This window comes from Corella eumyota, chromosome 5 (genome assembly GCF_963082875.1).
Source record: "Corella eumyota chromosome 5, kaCorEumy4.1, whole genome shotgun sequence".
Taxonomy (NCBI): domain Eukaryota; kingdom Metazoa; phylum Chordata; class Ascidiacea; order Phlebobranchia; family Corellidae; genus Corella; species Corella eumyota.
This window is the reverse complement of record NC_137494.1, coordinates 4,711,140-4,730,130: the sequence shown is the minus strand read 5'-3', so window position 1 is coordinate 4,730,130 and position 18,991 is coordinate 4,711,140. Positions and strand designations below refer to the sequence as shown.

Sequence of the window (18,991 nt, the reverse complement as noted above, 5' to 3'; positions counted from 1 at the left end):
TAAAATTACCTGAAGAAAAAAGAATAAATTTTTCGAAATGGTCATCTTGTATATTGATGTGTCCTTTATTATATAATTGACTTTAAGAAAGTTCCAAGAATATTTGCATATTAAAATTCCTGGAATTTAAAAACAATTTATATATAGATTATGAAAACAAACAATTTAAACTTGAATTTTTGTAAATTTACTACTAATAAGAAACAAAAACTTAATTTCTAGGAATTTTATTTTTTAATAAATGCAAATATTAACTATCAAATTAAACAAAAAATTTTAATTCTAAGGGTGAAGTATATATTTTAAGAATTTCGAATTACCTGAAGCAGAAGTAGATTTAAATTTTTCACAGCAAAATTTTTAATTTTTCATGCCAATTAAACTGTTCAAAATTGGCCAAAAAATAACGTCGGGTGCATCTCACAATGAGGTGGCTGTTGTAGAATTTGCTCTTATGTTAAAACCCTTTATCCAAATTTGGTTTCGTAGCCTGTAAAAATTAAATATATTTCTAAATTAATTTTTAAAATTAGATTGTACCTTCTAATAATGTTTAAAATTTATAACTTTTTTTTTGTATGTATCTTTATCCTCGATGTGGGAAGGTCGAATGCGCGACCTAAACATAGAGTAACATCAGTTACTCCGAGTCTCGAGTTGCCTGTGGCAGTTTGGGATATTATAGAGACTATAATTGCCTGGTAATTATGCTGCTGATGAAGTGCTGGCTCAGCAAGAGTTTATACCATTTATAGCGCCTCAGGGGGCGCTACAGCATGAGAGCAGTGGGGATTAAACCCACAACCTCATGGTGGTGTAGCAAGTGTTCTTACCACTACACCACGCTGCCGGTTAATAACTTTTAAAAAAATTAACTTGTTTTTAGTTACCTGATAAAATTAGATTGTTTAACTGTTTAATCGATTTCTTCGAAGCGGGAAACTTGTTATAAAGTTATCTGTAATAAACAAAAAGCTTGCTTAATTATATCACAAAAAATCATAAAAGCCAAACCAATTAAGAATAAAAACAGTGTAAAATATTTACCATATATCGTGATAACTCTGCCTTCCAGAATAAATTGATTTATGCCTCTCCATATATTGTGTGCGAAGGTTCAGCCATAATTTAATAGAGGTTCGAATTGTGGTATCCTTTATATTATGTACAGAGGATCTTTGCGAAATTGAACACCTAAAATATAAGAACAATTTTTAGATTACAAAAAATAAAAAATTAACCTGAAATTGTAATTTTCTAGGTTAAATTTTAACAAAAAGCAATTACCTAATTTCCAGGTATTTAAATTGTTAAAACACTTAGTAAATTATCAAAAAATTTATAAAAATTAAATCACCTAGAGCAGAGCAGATTTAAATTGTACACAGCAAAATTCAAAGTTTGATGTGCAGTCGAAAATTGTCTCGAAAGATAAAATCGTGATGTATCTCACAATAGAATTGCTGATGTTAGTGTGTAGTATTTTAGAATCCAGAATTGGGTGCCTTAGTTAAGGGAAAATCATTTCAAAGCCTTTTAAAACATAATAAAAAGCTTAATAAATATATATATATATATATGTAATAGACCAGTTTGCAATTTAGGTAATTACTTATTTGTCTTAATAAAAATAAATAGTTTTAGGAACTACAAAATGTTTTAATCACCAGTTTAATTAAAAAATATTACAGTTTAATTGTTAATTAAGAATAAAGTTGCTAATCACCTTTGTTGTAAATAGCTTTTAGCTTCATTGCTTTTATATAAAAAGCCTTTATCCAAATTAGGCGTTGTAGCTTTGCCTGTAAAATTGAAATTGTAATTAATTTTAAGCTTTTTATATATATATATATATACAATTTTTTTTTTTTTAAATTAAAAATAATTTTTTGCAGTTTAAACCTGAAATTTTTTAAACTTTTTATCAGCTGTCAGAAACATACCTGTTGAAATTGGATTGTTTAGCTGTTTAACTGGTTTCTTGTATATATCGAGAAACTTTATTACAAAGTTACCTAAAATAAATAAAACATTAAAAAAACAATATATATATATATATGCAATTTTTATGTTAAAGACCAGCAATAGAAAAAAAAGTCGTTACAAATTTACCTTATATCGTGACAACTTTGCCTTTTAAATGAAATGATTAGTCGGCACCTTTACATTTTCTTTGTTGAAAAATATCATTTGTTAAAAGATTGTGGGCCAGATACAATGGGTAAACAAAGAGTTAGTTGCACTAAAAAAAAAAAGTTATTTTAATTTTAGATTTACTATATATATTGAAAAAATTGTTAACCTTATCCCCCAAAGTTAAAGCTATTTTAGCAGACTACTACTCCAAAAATGTAATCAATAATGTCTTAAACTGCAAAAAACAACTCAGGACTTAAATACAGTGGCAAATGTTAGAGCTGCAAAGTCAACCGTTTCACGTCAAGAATATGTAAATAAAAAAATGAAAGCAACATTTACCCTTTAACAATTGCCATAAAAAAATTAGCAAAAGTTTAACCTTAATAAAATAAAATTCACCTGAATATCTGGATTGACTAAGAGGGTTAAACTTTATTGTAGTTTAAAGCATTGCATTGTATAGGATGGTGTTTCAAAAACAGGTCATCAAGCTGAATTTCATTAAAAGGTTATTTTATTTTTCAGCATGTAGATTGTTCTTCTCATTAGCCAGTGTTGATGTTGGTGTTACGTGTTCGTAAGCAAGGTTGAAAAAAAATTCACATTCTTCATTAGAGTAGTTTTTTTTTCAAAGGAATTTTATCCAATGAATTGTCACGATATTCCCTCTATTAAAAATTCCAATTTTCCTTTCCGATGAATTCCTCAATAAAAAATCGCAGTATTCCTTTCCAATAAATTTCTTTAAAAAGAAAAATTACAATTTTCCTTTCCAATAAATTTCTTCTAATACGAAAAATCTAGTATTCCTTTTCTGATAAATTCCTTTCAATAAAAAATTCAGTATTCCCTTTCGATAAATTCCTTCCAAATATATTCCAATCCAATTAATTCCTTCCTTTAAAAAAATCCAGTATTCCTTTCCTGATAAATTCCTTTTAACAAAAATCCAGAATTACTTTCCGATTAATTCCGTCCAATAAAAAAATTCACTTTTTCGGTCCGATAAATTCCTTTTAATAAAAAAATCCAATTTTCCTTTTCGATAAATTCCTTTCCATAAAAAATCCAATATTACATTCTGATAAATTCCTTCCAATAAAAAAACGCATTGTTCCAGTTCAATTATGATAAATTCTTTCCAATAAATGATCCAAGTTTTAATCCTCTGAAAACCGGTGATAAATGCACATTGCATTAGTCACAACCCCAAAATATATATTTGTTATAAATGTTAATATAAGTTGCTTAATTACCAACTGCCATGGTTTTTATGCAAGTGTCTATTACCATGTTTTTTTATTGTCAGTATAAATTGTCATTATTTATAATGTAATCAGTAATTGTCATTGTTTCCAAACACCATTGTTTTTCAAATTCCAGCATTAAAAATGAATAAAAACATACTATTGAACCACTTTTGTGTAAGATACTAACTCAGTTTAACCTAATTTTAATGTCTAGTAGTACCGAACATTAATATGCCAATTTAAAACAAAAGTTAACTTAACTAGTGGTGCTAAGTAGTAGCGAATAGATTCACGTAACTTTAAAGATCGAAAGCAATACTTAAACCAAAATTTTAAAATGCCATGCTTATAACTTTTTAAAAAATGCCAATTTCGCAAAAGCTCGCTTCAGTGCTGGTAAATATGATCGCAAAAAGCATATGCAGTTAGTAATAACACCATGCAAAAAAAAACATGCAGTTCATGCAGCATACATGCAAATTTGGGGCAGGGAATAGATTATTAAAAATTTATAAACACGGTTTCCAAACTTTTAGAATAAAATATTGTTCGGATTTTTAAAGTTATCGTGAATCTATTCGCGAGTACTCAACACCAATAGTTTAGTTGACAAATTATTTTAAATCATTATATTATTGCTAGGCCTACCTTCTATTAAAATAAAGTTAACCAGGTATAAAATTGTGTTTTAACATTATATTACAATTATTGCGCAAGTTTTCAATTGAAACAACATAAGTATATACTTTTAATATAAAAAATAAAATATATTGATGTAAAAATTGTCTTTAAAATGCTTTGCATTACTATGTTAATTTTCTGTTTTAAAATCAAAGATGTTGTCCATTTATAATATTGTTAGTGTCTGCAGAAAGTCATTTTTTTACAATAAAGTTTTTGAACTCACTCAGATCCAGCAAATAGTTTAAATTTTCCAATTGAGTCCGCAGCAGCCTTATAGCCAAAAGAAATTCATATATTTAAAAACAATCTAAAAATGTTTTTAATATTTTTAAATTAATGATATATATAACAAAGTCAAATATTATAATGTATATTGTTTTATGATGATAACAATGCTATAATAAAATTCTTAATTTATTAACCAACTAACCAAACAAGGCTAGGCGACTGAGTGCCACGTGTTTCAAACAATGGCAACGATAGTTGACAAATTGGATTTAAGGGTTAACAACCGATGGCAATTTCAAAACATCCAAATTCCTTTATTTTACACGCCGTTTGGATAACGCCTTTTGGCACGGTTTCCAAGTGATTGTATTATAATCTGTATTATAACATTAAACGCGTAATTGCAACAATTGTGCAATTTGTACTATTACAACACACAAAAAACAATTTTAAAACAGTGAAACCGTTCATTTTTAATCTATTTAGTTTGCGTATAATAATTAAATGTTCTAACGCTATATTTCGTTAGGTAAAACCGAAACCAACCCTTTATATGACTTTGGTTAAAACAATTTGCAATATTTAACGAATAACACTTACAAAAAAATTCGCGCCATTTTTAATTTATTACATTTTCCATAAAAATCTGCTTTAATTTGGCAAACTTTAATATTAGTAAAAAGGCCAGCATATTAATCTATATTATTTATGTCTAGCTTTAATATCTAACAAAAACACTTAATATTCTAGTAGGGTAAAAATTTAACCATCAAATTACCAAAAAAGAATTAGTGACAAACTATTAAAAGACGCGTTTACAATCCATTATCAGTTTTTAAAAACAAATACAGATAAATTATTTAAGAACATAAGTTTAAAACCAGCAAACTCGCCAAAAAAGACACATCTTAGAACAGAGCTAAAAAACACGCGCATCGCAAAAGCGCAACCTAAAGAGAACCAATCTGTGACGTCAAAAAAACACGTTCCCGGGTTTTTTGTCTAGCAACTCTTGTGCTGACATTCCAACGCTAATTGTTTTTTTAAATAATTACGAAAATAATATTTATCCCCAGTTTCTAATTTCTGTCGTGCCTAAATGTTTTTTATATTTAAACTAACATAGTTATTAATATTTTATTAAACTGAATATACTTTAAAACATCTTTATATGAAACTATACATCTATTAGGTTATGCTTTTATAAAACGCACAATGTAAGAGCTTTAAGACATAAGCATACATAACAAATAAGGATTACATTTAAATGCAATAGTTTATAAATAATAATTGTGTGTATTACTGTATTTTATTTTCAAAAGTTATCGATACCCCTTTAACCCTGTAAATCAACGAAAATTTAACTCCGTTAACTCACAAATAACTGTTTGGTGCTCAACTTTGGTTGTAACACAAGAAATATTGCGCTGTTTTTTTTAATAACTAAAAATTCTTTCTTGTTTTGTATGTTACTACTTAAAAACAAGTGAATCTTATTGCAGTGACTTTATTGAGCAGCAAATACTGTATGTAACAAAAGCAAGCTAGGATAAATTGGCGTACAAGAAAAAAATAAAATAAAGAAACCATTTTTTTTGGTTTATATAGTTAACAGAAGCATTTCAATTTTTCACACAAAAATAAGCACTTTCCTAATTATAATGTATTAGCGACCGCCCCTTGCAGCACTTTGTTGGGTTTGTGCATGAATTCTTGCAGCATCATCATAACTTTTAACCAAAACTGTTTCTTTAGGTCCTGTGTTCCACCAAACCCCATCCTTATCCTTGACTATAGTGTCTATGTGAATATTATAAATTCCTGAAAAATAAAAATAAAAATTTCTAACTTAAAGCTAGCATAATATACCAAAACATATTTAATTGCATAGTTAAAGCAAATTTTTTCTTTAGCTTTACTCAATTAAATAATAAAATAAAATTATTAGGTAATTATATACAAAAAACTTTTACCTGCAAATGGAAATTGAATGAGAAATTGGGTGCTAAAATAATCATTATGGGAATCAACTATTTGTTCCAATTCAGTTGTGCCTTCATCAACCTGAATAAAAACAAATTAATATTCATTCCAAATTAAAGATGTGATGAACTATATAACTTTTTTTGCAAAATCTTACCTTGCTATTTGTTACTTTAACTTGACCTTGCTTCACTTTCTTTAAAACAAGTTTGATTTTGTCAACGCTTCTAAACTTTTGTAACTCCGCTCGCTCATGTATGATGTTTGTATTTGTGACATCATCATCTTGTGATTGGCTGTTTTCATGTTGGATGACCCCTTCAACTTTAAGGGCAAGATGTTGACTTATTTCAACACTAACTGGTTCATTTGTTCCACGTTGGCTTGGTGAGATTGCAAGCTTCAAAAAAGTAATTTTAAATTAAAAATCAAATTGAAATGTTATATTTTAGTTACTTTTTAGGGTAAAAATATCATTTATTTATTGTTTTATTTAAATATATCTTAAATATACCTTGATGTTTGTTGTTTGCAGACTTTGGTAAAAATATCTTGGGAAAGACATCGAAACAGACAATATGATGGATGAACACTTCACTAGACATTCTGTATGCTAGAATTAAATAAAAATATCATAAATTTATAATTATTAGTTGAAAAAAGGGCAAGGCTATCCAGTCTCAAAAACAATTTTAAAATAAAATAACATTAGAATCATTTTGAAAATGTAAAGTTAAATATAAATACTTCGCAAATTTATTAACCGTTTACCTTATGACTAATTGGTTGGCTTAAATTTTCATTTTCAGATTTTATAACTTCGGCAACTTGTGACATTACTTTAGAGAAGGCATTCTTTAAGGACTACAACATTAACATAATAAAAAGATTTAGTTATTTTACAAAATGCTCACAAAAAGTCTGAAAAATGTGGAAATACTCAAAATGTAAAAGATGGTTACCCTAACGTGATGACTGTCATCTGAATTAGTTGCAACTGTATCCAAGGATCCATTCTTCAAAGCTATTGAACCACTGTTAATAAAATTAAACAAAAAACTTTTTTTATTGTTTCTTTCAATTAAAATTTTCTTAAATAAGTATTAAAAATTTTAATTATTGATTTACCTTCTAGACAAAACCAATATATCAATGATATAGGCCATTATAGAGCAAGATTGTTGCAATCTAAAAAACAAATATTGTAAAAGATTAATTATTTTTGTACAAAATATATGGCTGTAATAGAAAAGTTGCAAAGGTGTATATTTAAAGTACAATAAGTTTTAACTTACATGTCCAAATTGGCTAGAGTAGAAGGATCACAATCAAATGAAGTTAGATGTAAGTTACTGTAACTTCTATCAACTGATGAAAACCAATCTGCACATTGCTTCATCTAAATTAAACACAAAACTGTTTTTAGTAATTATAAAGTCTGATTCCATAACATAATAATGACAAAAATAATGGGTAAACCTGTGTTATTAAGATTCCTTGTTCTCCCGTGTCATGTGATCCACCTTCACCACTAGATGTCACTGCTGACAATGCAGAGGGGGGAGAAGATCGAATTAACGAACAAACTTTTAAAAGTTGATTATGTGCCTGAAGAGTTTCACAGCGCAAACGGGAATACAAACATTGGAAGTTTAAGGAGTGATTTGGTGTTACTGCTGCCTAAACAATATATTGTTTTTTATAGTTGAAGGTAAGAAGCCAGACAGATATACGAGAAAAACTTCAATTATTTTTCATAAACCATAACTAACATAAAATCCTATTAGGAGTAAATGCTATTAATGTTGGTGTCTTAAATAATAATGATAATGCTCTGCACTATTTACGGTTTCGTCACAGGTCAGCAGTTTTTTTTGTATATATCTTTATCCTCGATGTGGAAAGGTCGAATGCGCAACTTAAACATAGAGTAACTCCAAACCAGTCTTGGGTTGCCTTGAGCAGTTTGGGACATTATAGAGATTATGCTGTTAGCTAAAAGTTGTATTATACAATCTTAGTGCAGGTTATGCCATTTTTGACTTGTATATGATAATAACTTACTGCCATGGAAGTATTGGCTTCATGGTAACTATGAATGGCATCCATAAGTGCTTTTGAATTTTGTGAATTCCATTTTTTGCCACCTCCAAAATTATCACAGATAATGGATTCAGCCAAGGACAAGTCAGCTAATGCAACCAACCAAAAATAATGACTTTCTGATGCAACTGAGTGAGAAGTTTTGGAGAAAATTTCATGAGCTACTTTGTGTTCTCCCTACAGAAAATAAATAAAAGAATTTAAAATAAAACCAAAAAAGGCCTAAAAACATTTTAAAGTATGACATTTATTGTTACTAACTCCCTTAAATTTATAATAAAAATACTATTTGTATAATACATTCAATTAGAATCTTGTAAAAAAATAATTTTATGTCATTTTACCACTCTTGATGCTTGTCTAGCAATTCTGTACAGTGTCCAATGATTAAGGTTTGAGTTGTTAATTTTGTCAACTATTTTACTCGGAAATCGAGAATGATTTAAATCCCGATTGGAAAGAAATAATAAGTAGCACAACAGAGTCTGCAAAAAATTTTAAGTAAATTATTACTATTTGCCTCTTTACACACTATTAAACAGTGCCTTTTTTAATTTTCCTATTTCTCTAAGTTCGATATTTAAATGTTAAAACTTACAGCTACTTTTTGTTGATTGTTTGTGTTGTCTTCATTAGAAATTACTTTTTCCAGTAGCTCAAAAAATTGGTTTTTAGATGAACTTAATAAACCTGAATGTTGGCTTTAAAACAAAAAAAATTTTAGAATTTAAAATTATTGAAAATAAAATAATTTACATTTTTTTATATCTATTTTAATTTAAACAGTAAAAAAATAATAAGCCAGCTATTTTAATTTTGTTTTTAACCTGTTAGAAGCGATAGAAGCCAAAGTTTCCAACAACATTTTAGTTGTGTTTGAATTTCCACAAATATTTTCACTTTCCAGCAAACTAGTAACTACAGAAGCAAGTTTAATATCACTTTCTTTTGATGCACTGCAAAGACGATGCAAGCAAGGCAGAACAATCTAGAAAAATAATAAAAAGATTTTATAAAGATTTTAAGAATGTAGAGAAGTCATTCCAACATAGACTTAATTTAATTTCTTGAATATATTGAGTAGAATTAAATACAAATTTTAAAAATTTCAACTAACAAATTATATTTCCACCTGTAACGCTTTCCGATCTTTAACACTTTTATCACTAGTGGGCACCAACATCAACAACAATGCCTCGGCTGATTCTATTGACTCATTTCGGAACTCTAATTGTCGGTGATCATTTAGCCGTGTCACATGTTTTGTGATTAAAGAAAAGAGTTTGGTTGCTAATGCAGCTTGAATAACATCAATATCGTAACAACATTGTTGGCAGAGTTGTAAAAGTAAACTCTCTAAAAATTTACAAATTTTATTTTAAACAAAACTTTTTATGAAGGCTTACTAAATATGGGCTTTCCTAAATGAAGTCAGTAAAACTTATGTTACTAGTAGTTTTATTGTAATAAACATTGTTTTTAGATAAATTTTAAATTATTTTTAAACAATCAGAATATTATTATGCTGCTATTTATTTACCTTGCTTAAAATCTATGTCCACAAACGAATCAGATTTCATTAGAGTACAAAGAACTAAAATTATTCCTCGTCTGTGGCTCACTGATATCGTCTCCAGCTTAAATGACTAACAAAAAAATTTTGAACATTTAAAGCTTATTAAACATGTTTAACAAAATATCATTGTTATATTTTTACTTTACAAAGTTGATTAATGTCATCAGAATTCCACAGATGAGGTGCCTTTGTGGCCAAGATGTTGAGATTGTGAAGAGAATCTGACTTCACAGCTTCCCGAGGATCACATCGAAGATTTTGAAGCAACAAAGAAACCTGAACCAATCGACAAAAACACTTTTTATAAATTTAAGACTGGTAATTTGTTATTTTTAATGCAGTTTATTTTTTACTAATAAATTATAGGCAGTTTGGTGTAGTAGTTAAGACACAAGAACATCTGGCTTCAATCCATGAGGTCCTGAGTTTAATCTGCATTGCCCTTATGCTGTAGCATCCTTGATGAAGGCGCTATAAACACTATTAACTCTTGTTAAGCCAGTATTTAACCAACAGCTTGATTATCGGGCAATTGTAATCTATAATATCATAAACTACAAGTCAACTCGAGGCCAGGTTAGGGTAACTGAAGTTCACTTGATTTTTTAATTTATTGCTAATAAAATGAGTTTAAACTTTAAAAGAAAGATTTAGTTTATACTTACTTGTGCAGGAATATCCACCAATGAATGTAGAGACAAATTAGTAAGAGTTGCCAAAGTTATTAAAACAAAATCCTGAGCTGGGTAAGAGGGAAGAAGATCTTGTAAAACTTGGCGTGCTTTAGTTGATATTTGAACATCATGATGCATGTGCTGCATGACTGGAATTAATTTTAATTTTATCTCTAGAGGAGTTGATAACCCTGATAAAAAAATAAGTTTATTTTAAAAATTTGGTTTTAGTATATTTTAAAATTCTGTTTCTAAAAATAAACATCAGTTTTAACATTTATTGTATTTATCATAACAGGACACTTTTTTTAAAATAAAACTAGATAAAACTTATAACAAAAAATTTATATACTCCTACTTATGTATTGTATTTCAAATAATTTAATTTTTCTACCATGTTTTAATTACAACAGTTACATAACTATAAAGAAATGTATTAGAATTAAACATAGTTTATTAACTATCCTAACATTTAAAAACAACCTTGTAACATTGTTGCAATCTTGTTGCAAATTCCTGAAGCAAACTCATGTGAGTACGAAGCAAATTGAATGGTTGCAAATATTGCTGCATCTTGCTCGACCCGATCATGGGAGTCAAGACCAAGTTGGATGCTGTGATGAACATTCTTCTTCTCACTTATCACACAAGCTACACTCCCAAGCATTCTGCGTATCAAAAAAAATTACAAATATAAGTATAACTAAATAGATATAAATAGTTAAGTAAAAATAATTAAGCATTTAGCATAGGCTAATGAAAATAAATCAGTGTATGCATAATAGACCAAATAAAAAAAATAATTAAACAATAAAAACTTTATTAAAATAACAGGAATTTGGTAAGGTATGTAACCCACACATGTAATATGCAAAACAACATGATATTCTGAGTTCGATCTCTACTTATTTGGTTCTATAATACAAAAAAAACAAAATTTACTGGAATTGGGTAACGGAAGTTAATCTGATTTTAGGTTGTAAAGTTGATGTTCGGTGTTTAAAAAAACAAAAAATAAAGTTTAAAAATCGTTTTTACAATTTTTCAACTTACCTTAAAGTAATTGCTCTTGCATATGGATCATTACTATGAATTACCATGTAAATTCTCTTCATAAATTCATCAACATTTAATATTTTATCCAAGTGTTTGTTGCTTTGTTGTGCAACTCTCAGAATACAAAGTCGAATAAAGTTGTTGCTGTTAAATAAATTTCCAATAAAATTAGCTTTTCTACTAAAATTTAGTAGCTTTTCTACTAAAATTTGGCCAATTTATAAATAAAAAATCAGGTTTTATAAAAAAAAAGGTTTAAAATTAAAAGTTTTTCGTAAATGTCAGAGAACCACAAACTAACAGAAACTTATAATATCAGACAAAAGATCAGAAAAATAATTTCTAGTTATACTAATTAGCAAATAAATGTTAAATTTTACCCAGTTCTAAAGGTGTCAGCAAGTTTGAAGAAGGCTGAGTTAATTAAAATGGGAAAAGGAAATCGAGAAAATAAACTCGGAAATCTGACAATTGCTTCACATTGTTCACCAACTTTATGAGCTCTTAAACCTAAATGATAGTTTAAAATAAATTTTACAGTTTTTTTGAAGAATTAATTGTAAAACGATTAAAGGAAATGTTTATTTAACCAAATTAAAATGCTTAAATTCTTTTTTACGTTTACATATTTCTTGCAAAAATGTTACTGTACCTTTATCTAGTTCCATGAGCGCCGAATTGGCATCTTGCTGATGTTCATCCATTGCATTAACTGCTAAAATTCGAACATATATTTGTAAACTAATTTTGATTTTATGCAATGAACGTGTTTATAACGTTTCAGTTATGGGAGTTCACCTTATTATAAGTGTGTTGCCAAATTTTTTTTAAAGTACTGTATTTGAAAGTAGTAGTTTATCCTCAAAAATAAAAATAACTTTAAAACAATGTTATTGCACATTATAGAAAAAAATGCATTCTGTATACCCACAAAAAAATTATTTACATATAGAAAAACACAAAATAGGGTAAATGTTAAAAATAGTTTTTAACCGTGCTTAGTTAATGACGTCATACTGGTAGATTACTTACCTTTTAAAAATCGTCACAACAAAAGGGTTGTGTAACCGATCTATCTTTCTATATTTGGACTCAACATTAATACTAGGCATTCATAAAAACATAAGGTATTAAATATTTGTACAAATAACCATTACCATGTCTGGGCCAGGCAACAGAAGACTACAAAAGGTAAGAAAATTATTTATCTGTTTATACTTATTTTTTTTGTAAAATATTGTAAGATAGTTAACATTTGTAAATTATCATTTATTAACATCAGTGTTTATTTACTAATCTTTGTTTTAATGAATGGGGCATTGTAATACAAATCCACGTGTACGTTTTTATGGGTATATTATTACTTTTTTTAATTTTTAGGAGCTAATGTCTATTCAAAAATCTGCTCCTGAAAATAAGTTGTACAGATTTATTGATCCGGAAGATACAGAAAAGAATATTCTAGAGTGGAAGATGTTACTAACTCCAGTATGTAAAATTGTAGATTACTAAAGAAAGTTTTTCATGGTAAAATATTAATTACCATTATTTTCTTTTTTTTTAGCAATCGGTACCCTATAGCAAAGGAGCATTTAAAATAATTATTACTTTTCCAACCGAATATCCATTCAAGCCACCAAAAATATTGTTTAAAACTAGAATTTATCACCCTAACATTGATGAGAAAGGCCAAATTTGTCTTCCAATTATTAGTCCCGAAAATTGGAAGCCTGCGACTAAAGCAGATCAAGGTTGTTTTTTTTTGTATATATCTTTATCCTCGATGTGGGAAAGTCGAATGCGCGACTTAAACAAAGAGTAACATAAGTTACTCCGACCCAGTCTCGAGTTGCCTGTGGCAGTTTGGGATATTATAGAGACTATAATTGCCCGGTAATTATGCTGCTGATTAAGTGCTGGCTCAGCAGGAGTTTATACCGTTTATAGCGCCTTACTCAAGGGCGCTACAGCATGAGAGCAGTGGGGATTGAACCCACGACCTCATGTGTGGTGTAGCAAGTGTTCTTACCACTACACCACGCTGCTTTTATTTACTATTAAACTACTAATAATTAATAAAACAAACTTTGTGTATTAGAATAGCTGTTTAGTATGTGCCTTATTTGATAATAATAAAAAATCGTGTTTTTTCACCCTTGCACTTAGCTTTTGCTTTTTTAGATATGAACCTAACCAGAAATTTATTTTTAGTTTTAAGAGCATTGTCGGATATTCTTAAAAGTCCTCAAGCGGATCATCCTTTGAGAGGAGATGTTGCAGAGGAATACACTAAAGATCGAAGCAAGTTTAATAAAGTGGCCGAAGAACAGACCAAAAAATACTCTGAAAAAAGGCCTTCAGATTGCCGGTAAATGACTTCTAAAACAATTTTCACTTACCCTTAAATGCACTTCAAATTTGTGTAATTCCTTTCTTGAAAAGAAAACTGTATCAAATGTGCATTTCAAACTTTGGTAAAATTTAAAAAAAATTGCATATTTTTGCTTTATAAATGTAACGCTTAGTAGGCCAATAAGATTTTTTCTGCTTAAATGGAAAGTATGTTATTAGATCTAGTATTATTTATCCAGCAAAGTTCTTGTTTTATATGGGCGTACAGTTGATTTTCAAAAGGTTCATGTTATGCTTTATTAACTGTCAATAATAAAACAATTTTATGTTTATCAAGTTTGTTAAGCAATGACTGTGACATTTACAATCACAATTTGCACATGATGAGTTTTACATTAACAAGAACATTTATAAACCATAAAAAATCGTTAAAAATATCCAAATAATAAAATATGTACATGGTAGCAACACATGTGAATTACTATAAAAATAAAATAAATAAAACAAGTGTTTTTGTTGTAGATTTGAAGATTTGTATTGTTTTAAATAAAATTCTTCAATAGTTTAGTATCTTGTAAAAGAAGGTAAAAAATGCGTTTCGATTGCTTCTGCCAAGTCAATTTTTTGACTTTGTCTGGCTGCATTAATCATTTCAGGGACAGTCCCATTTCCATTCCTACATAACAGCATTAAAACAAATTAGTTTGTATTAAAACTAACCAAGCTAAAACATAATTTACGGCATCAAAAATGATTAGTCGATAGCCTGACCTACAGTCGGAATTTTATTTGTCGTAATATGGTCGCAACTATTAACTTACATTTCCCAACACACTGAAAACTGCAGTTTTACCAATTTAACAGTGCTAAAATATATATAGTATTCACTTAGCTCCATTATATATATAAATAATATACCTTCCCCACCACGACAATGATTCCACAATTTGTTGCTTCATATTGTGATGGTAATTATAAACAGATTGACTTATCACTCCATCAGGAACATTTAGATATCGTGCTAAAACTTGCCAGTTGTGAGACAATCGTTCTGATACAAATGTAATTAAATTTTGTACTAGCGGATCTAGGCTCTCGCTTTCATTTTGTGCCTGTTGTTGTTGTTGTGTTACAAAAGTTGGTTCACTGATATCTGTAAACTCGGGTTCTTGATAATTACTTACTTCAGGATTGGAAAACGGTACAGCGTTAAGTTTTGCTGGCTCTTCGTAATCGGAAAACGTTTTAAAAGTTAGCATTTCTTCAGATAGCCATTTGTTTTTATATGCTTGGACGTGCTTTACCAAGTCTTTGCGACGAATGTTTGTTAATATTTTAATCAAAAAGTCAACATTGTCAGCAGAAATTCTGTCACGTTCTTCTAAAACTGTAAATAACTCCAATGCGCTTTTTATTTTTTCCATTTTTCCTCTGCCAATATCATCTTTGCATTGATATTTTAAGGCTTCAAAATCGGAAATTCGGTCACAAATTCTTAAAATCAAAGGCCGGAAATCTTCGTTTTCCTCCATATTAAATTTTAGTAAGATCTTTTGTGAAAATACTTACATAAAAATGTAAACAATTTATCTGTAATATAAAATTTTTTCAAGAGTCAATATTAATATTATATAAACTAATCTACATTTATTTTATACCTTAAGTTACTATACCAGGTACTTTTCCACAAGTTAATTATTAAAAATTTAAAACAAACAACTTACGTTTTAGAATGGGAGAAAAACAGTTACTTTCTCTTTTATTTAAACGGTTTTAGAAAATAACAATTAATTTTTCCTGTTACTGTAAAAACTTAAAATCTGTATCTTAAAAAAAATAACTTGTGTAAAAAAGGCAGCAAACTTTACTAAAAAATTGTACAAAAGGAAAACAAAACAGCAAAAGTTTTTAATTGTTTTATATGTCTACAGGTAAGATAAAGAAACGTCTGGTTCTGTTTTGTGTTTACGTCTAATATGACTCAACACTAAGTACTTTAAGCGGTAAATGTTGCCACAAATGGGACATTGAAACGGTTTTTCATCCAAATGTACGGTCATGTGACTGGTTAGGTGGTCATTGTTTGTAAAACCTTTATTACACACATCACAAGTGAAATCTCTTTCGCCGTTGTGAGCTTTTATGTGATTCTGCAACGATAGATTCTTAGCGAATTTTTTCTCGCAAATTTCACACACAAATTTTGGATTTTTCTCGTGTGTTTGCAGATGTGATTTAAGATTGGATTTGTCGGCAAAGTGCTTCTCGCAGTACTGGCATTCGTGTGGTTTTCTCCCACTGTGCAAAAACATATGCCTCCTTAACTTATCTTTGGTGTAAAACAATTTTTCGCACACCACGCATTTCTCTTTGGGTTTAAAGTTTTTGTTATGCTGCATATCTTCATGATTTTTTAAAGATCTTTTTTGTGCAAAAGTAGAAGGACAGTAGCTGCATTGCAGTTTTTTGTTTGCAGCAGATTTTTTAGTGGAGTGAGTTTGTATGTGTTTGTTTAGTTGATTGTTTTTTTTAAAAGACTTTGTGCACACTTTGCACTTGAATGGTTTGGCTTCATTTAAACTATAATCCAATAAAGGAAGTTCGAATTCCAATGCAACTCCACCATTTTCATTTTCCTCCATTTTTATACTTCTACAAAACAAATTTAAAAATATAAATTAAAAATAAAATATAAATTAAAAGTAAACTATTATTCCAAAGTAACTTTAGTTAGTAAATTTAGAGTTTAAAACTTACCAGTTATGGGTTGAAAAATGAAAATTACTTTTCGTTAGCAGCAGCTTCAAAACATTTTTTTTATTTAAATAAAAATAAACCTATACACCTGCAAAATACAGAAAAATGTTAATGAAGAATTGCATAGTTAATAATTTAACATAATTGGCAGATTAGGGTTCATTTGCACAGGACGATTAATAGCACATAATTTCATAAATACACATTCATAAAAAATTAACACTTTTTAATTAATAATAATAATATAAACATAAAAATTCAGTACAATTAAAAAATATGAAGAATAATTAAATGTTTTTTTTTCTTTAATTTTTAATGAAATAGTTAATAAGGTATTTCATCTGGCAGTGGGTTTCCATTTACAGCAGCGGTAACATTATTCAAAGCTTTTCGGAGCATTTGTACTCTTGTTTGTAATGTGGCACTGCCCTGGTGTGGTGTTATAATCACATTTTTAAGTTTCAGTAGTTCGTGGTCTCGTGGTAAAGGCTCGGGACTGGTTACATCCAGTGCTGCGGATCTTATTTGATTTTCCTTCAATGCTTTGACCAAAGCATCCTGGTCAACAACATCACCTACATAAAAGTCATACCAATGAACAAAATGTATAAATTTTAATAAAAATGTCATAATTTAATAAAATTGGTTACGTTACTTTTAAGAGTTTTTAAAAAACATTTTTTACCAAAAAATCGTAATTCTTGTAAATACCAAATGGTAATTAAAAACTAAATAATAACCTCTGGATACATTTATGAAAATTGCAGATTTTTTCATTAGTTGAAACTGTTTTGTACCAAACATCTTAGTTGTTTCTGGTGTGAGACAAACAACCACAACAACATAGTCACATAATGGTAACATCTCATTTAAATCTTTGTAATAAGTTGCATTTATTTCTGTCTCATCAGAAGGAGATCTAAAAAAATTAAACGTAGTTTTAAAACAAAAATAGTAGCAAAAAAAAATTTTTTTTTTCTGTTTTAGCTTATAGCCATGTAAAAACAATAGAATATAAGTTTTACAAAAAAAAAAAAATTAATTTTACTTACTTTCTGTTTCTGTTATGATACAAAATCTCCATTTTAAAACTTTTTGCTCTCTGAGCTATTTTAAATCCAATTCTACCCATTCCGACTATTCCCAAAGTCGTTCCATTAACATCAACACTCCATCTATTCTCTTCAAGACGGGTTGTCTCTGGGCTCATAGCATACTGTATATCTATAACAGAATGTAATTTTATATTAAAATCTGGCATTTAAGGGAAGGATTTAGAAGTATGTTTTCAAAATAGTTATTTGATAAGGTAGATCTTATTTCAAAATACATCAGTGACCAAACAATTTGAATCGAATTCAACCTAACTTTTGGACAACTTAACCTAATGGCAATGCAACCTCTGAAAAAATTATTTTATTTACATAAATTAATAAGAAAAAGGTTGGTTTGTTTAGGGCAAAGTCGTTATAACATTGTGTTTTGGTTAAATTAACATAAAACCAATAAAACAAAATAAATCAGAGTTTTTTAAAAAAACTTAATTATAAAACATTTCTTACTTTGATAAATATCTCTTCCTGCTGTCAACAAAAGAGCAAGTGCCAGGTCAGCAACCGTCTCATCCAAAACACCGGGTGAGTTTGATATTTTTACTCCAAAAGATTTTATAAGATCAACATCAAGATGATTGTATCCTACTCCATTAACAGCAACAACTTTAAGGTTTGGAAGTTTTTCTAAAAGTGTTTTGGTAACCTGTAAAATAAAGAAATGCCAATAACATAAAAAAAATTGTTTATTGCATGAATGCTAGATAATTTAATAAGGTTTTTATTAACTTTTATTGTATAAAACCAAAAGACAAACTAAATAAATATATATTTTAACTTACCTTTGGTTTGGCATGGTAAGAAAGTATTCCAATGATTTTTTCAGCATATTTGGATGGGTTGCTTTCAAAATCAGCTACTAAAACTAATTCAAAATTTTTTCGTATTTCCTCAACATACTGAGAAGGCAGACCATATTGTTGATCACATAATGAGCCAAGAATAAAAGGTTTTTCTGCCATTTTTTAATATGTTTAAAATAAATTAACTTTGTAACTTAATCTGTAATTGTACAACAACATTTATTAATTAGGTGAACCAAATATTTTCAAAATATTATAACGAATAAAGAAGAAA

The 18,991-nt window shown here is 28.5% G+C and overlaps 5 protein-coding genes across 5 annotated transcripts; 1 reads left to right on the top strand and 4 right to left on the bottom strand.

The window, feature by feature from the left end:
* Positions 1 to 5,865: 5,865 nt before the first annotated feature.
* LOC145752191 (integrator complex subunit 7-like) lies at positions 5,866 to 12,456 on the bottom strand. Its single transcript, XM_082568421.1, has 21 exons — positions 12,346 to 12,456; positions 12,074 to 12,203; positions 11,691 to 11,837; positions 11,121 to 11,305; positions 10,629 to 10,828; positions 10,105 to 10,239; positions 9,928 to 10,033; positions 9,520 to 9,743; positions 9,215 to 9,375; positions 8,986 to 9,088; positions 8,732 to 8,872; positions 8,349 to 8,564; positions 7,764 to 7,964; positions 7,580 to 7,683; positions 7,413 to 7,472; positions 7,247 to 7,319; positions 7,056 to 7,148; positions 6,799 to 6,897; positions 6,442 to 6,684; positions 6,275 to 6,365; positions 5,866 to 6,122 (listed from the first exon to the last, which is right to left on the bottom strand). The coding sequence occupies exons 1-21, from the start codon at positions 12,395 to 12,397 to the stop codon at positions 5,968 to 5,970; spliced, it is 2,919 nt and encodes a 972-aa protein (XP_082424547.1). The 5' UTR covers positions 12,398 to 12,456; the 3' UTR covers positions 5,866 to 5,967.
* Positions 12,457 to 12,723: 267 nt separating this feature from the next.
* On the top strand, positions 12,724 to 14,574 carry LOC145753672 (ubiquitin-conjugating enzyme E2 L3-like). The gene is made up of 4 exons (XM_082570094.1): positions 12,724 to 12,884; positions 13,074 to 13,181; positions 13,258 to 13,444; positions 13,905 to 14,574. Exons 1-4 carry the CDS (start codon positions 12,852 to 12,854, stop codon positions 14,063 to 14,065), a joined length of 489 nt encoding a protein of 162 aa, XP_082426220.1. The 5' UTR covers positions 12,724 to 12,851; the 3' UTR covers positions 14,066 to 14,574.
* LOC145753670 (FAS-associated death domain protein-like) lies at positions 14,320 to 15,890 on the bottom strand. The gene is made up of 3 exons (XM_082570092.1): positions 15,770 to 15,890; positions 14,964 to 15,635; positions 14,320 to 14,721 (listed from the first exon to the last, which is right to left on the bottom strand). The coding sequence occupies exons 2-3, from the start codon at positions 15,575 to 15,577 to the stop codon at positions 14,610 to 14,612; spliced, it is 726 nt and encodes a 241-aa protein (XP_082426218.1). The 5' UTR covers positions 15,578 to 15,635; positions 15,770 to 15,890; the 3' UTR covers positions 14,320 to 14,609.
* Positions 15,871 to 16,892, bottom strand: LOC145753671 (uncharacterized). The gene is made up of 2 exons (XM_082570093.1): positions 16,803 to 16,892; positions 15,871 to 16,697 (listed from the first exon to the last, which is right to left on the bottom strand). Exon 2 carries the CDS (start codon positions 16,685 to 16,687, stop codon positions 15,971 to 15,973), a length of 717 nt encoding a protein of 238 aa, XP_082426219.1. The 5' UTR covers positions 16,688 to 16,697; positions 16,803 to 16,892; the 3' UTR covers positions 15,871 to 15,970.
* Positions 16,893 to 16,896: 4 nt separating this feature from the next.
* Positions 16,897 to 18,911, bottom strand: LOC145753669 (putative 2-ketogluconate reductase). The gene is made up of 5 exons (XM_082570091.1): positions 18,697 to 18,911; positions 18,365 to 18,560; positions 17,855 to 18,026; positions 17,543 to 17,721; positions 16,897 to 17,377 (listed from the first exon to the last, which is right to left on the bottom strand). The coding sequence occupies exons 1-5, from the start codon at positions 18,874 to 18,876 to the stop codon at positions 17,127 to 17,129; spliced, it is 978 nt and encodes a 325-aa protein (XP_082426217.1). The 5' UTR covers positions 18,877 to 18,911; the 3' UTR covers positions 16,897 to 17,126.
* Positions 18,912 to 18,991: the final 80 nt, after the last annotated feature.

Bases quoted from the DNA above. Each gene is read 5' to 3' on its own strand.
- LOC145753669 (XM_082570091.1), bottom strand. From the start codon at position 18,876: ATGGCAGAAAAACCTTTTATTCTTGGCTCATTATGTGATCAACAATAT. The intron at 18,027-18,364 runs GTAAGAAATGTT...ATTCTGTTATAG, and splicing joins AGGAAGAGATATTTATCAAA to ATATACAGTATGCTATGAGC. The intron at 17,378-17,542 runs GTTATTATTTAG...ACTTTTATGTAG, and splicing joins TTTCATAAATGTATCCAGAG to GTGATGTTGTTGACCAGGAT.
- LOC145753671 (XM_082570093.1), bottom strand. From the start codon at position 16,687: ATGGAGGAAAATGAAAATGGTGGAGTTGCATTGGAATTCGAACTTCCT.
- LOC145752191 (XM_082568421.1), bottom strand. From the start codon at position 12,397: ATGGATGAACATCAGCAAGATGCCAATTCGGCGCTCATGGAACTAGAT. The intron at 11,306-11,690 runs GTAAGTTGAAAA...TTTGATACGCAG, and splicing joins GCAAGAGCAATTACTTTAAG to AATGCTTGGGAGTGTAGCTT. The intron at 9,744-9,927 runs GTAAATAAATAG...GTAAATTTTTAG, and splicing joins GGACATAGATTTTAAGCAAG to AGAGTTTACTTTTACAACTC.
- LOC145753670 (XM_082570092.1), bottom strand. From the start codon at position 15,577: ATGGAGGAAAACGAAGATTTCCGGCCTTTGATTTTAAGAATTTGTGAC. The intron at 14,722-14,963 runs GTATATTATTTA...GCTGTTATGTAG, and splicing joins TCATTGTCGTGGTGGGGAAG to GAATGGAAATGGGACTGTCC.
- LOC145753672 (XM_082570094.1), top strand. From the start codon at position 12,852: ATGTCTGGGCCAGGCAACAGAAGACTACAAAAG. The intron at 12,885-13,073 runs GTAAGAAAATTA...TTTAATTTTTAG, and splicing joins GCAACAGAAGACTACAAAAG to GAGCTAATGTCTATTCAAAA. The intron at 13,182-13,257 runs GTATGTAAAATT...CTTTTTTTTTAG, and splicing joins GGAAGATGTTACTAACTCCA to CAATCGGTACCCTATAGCAA.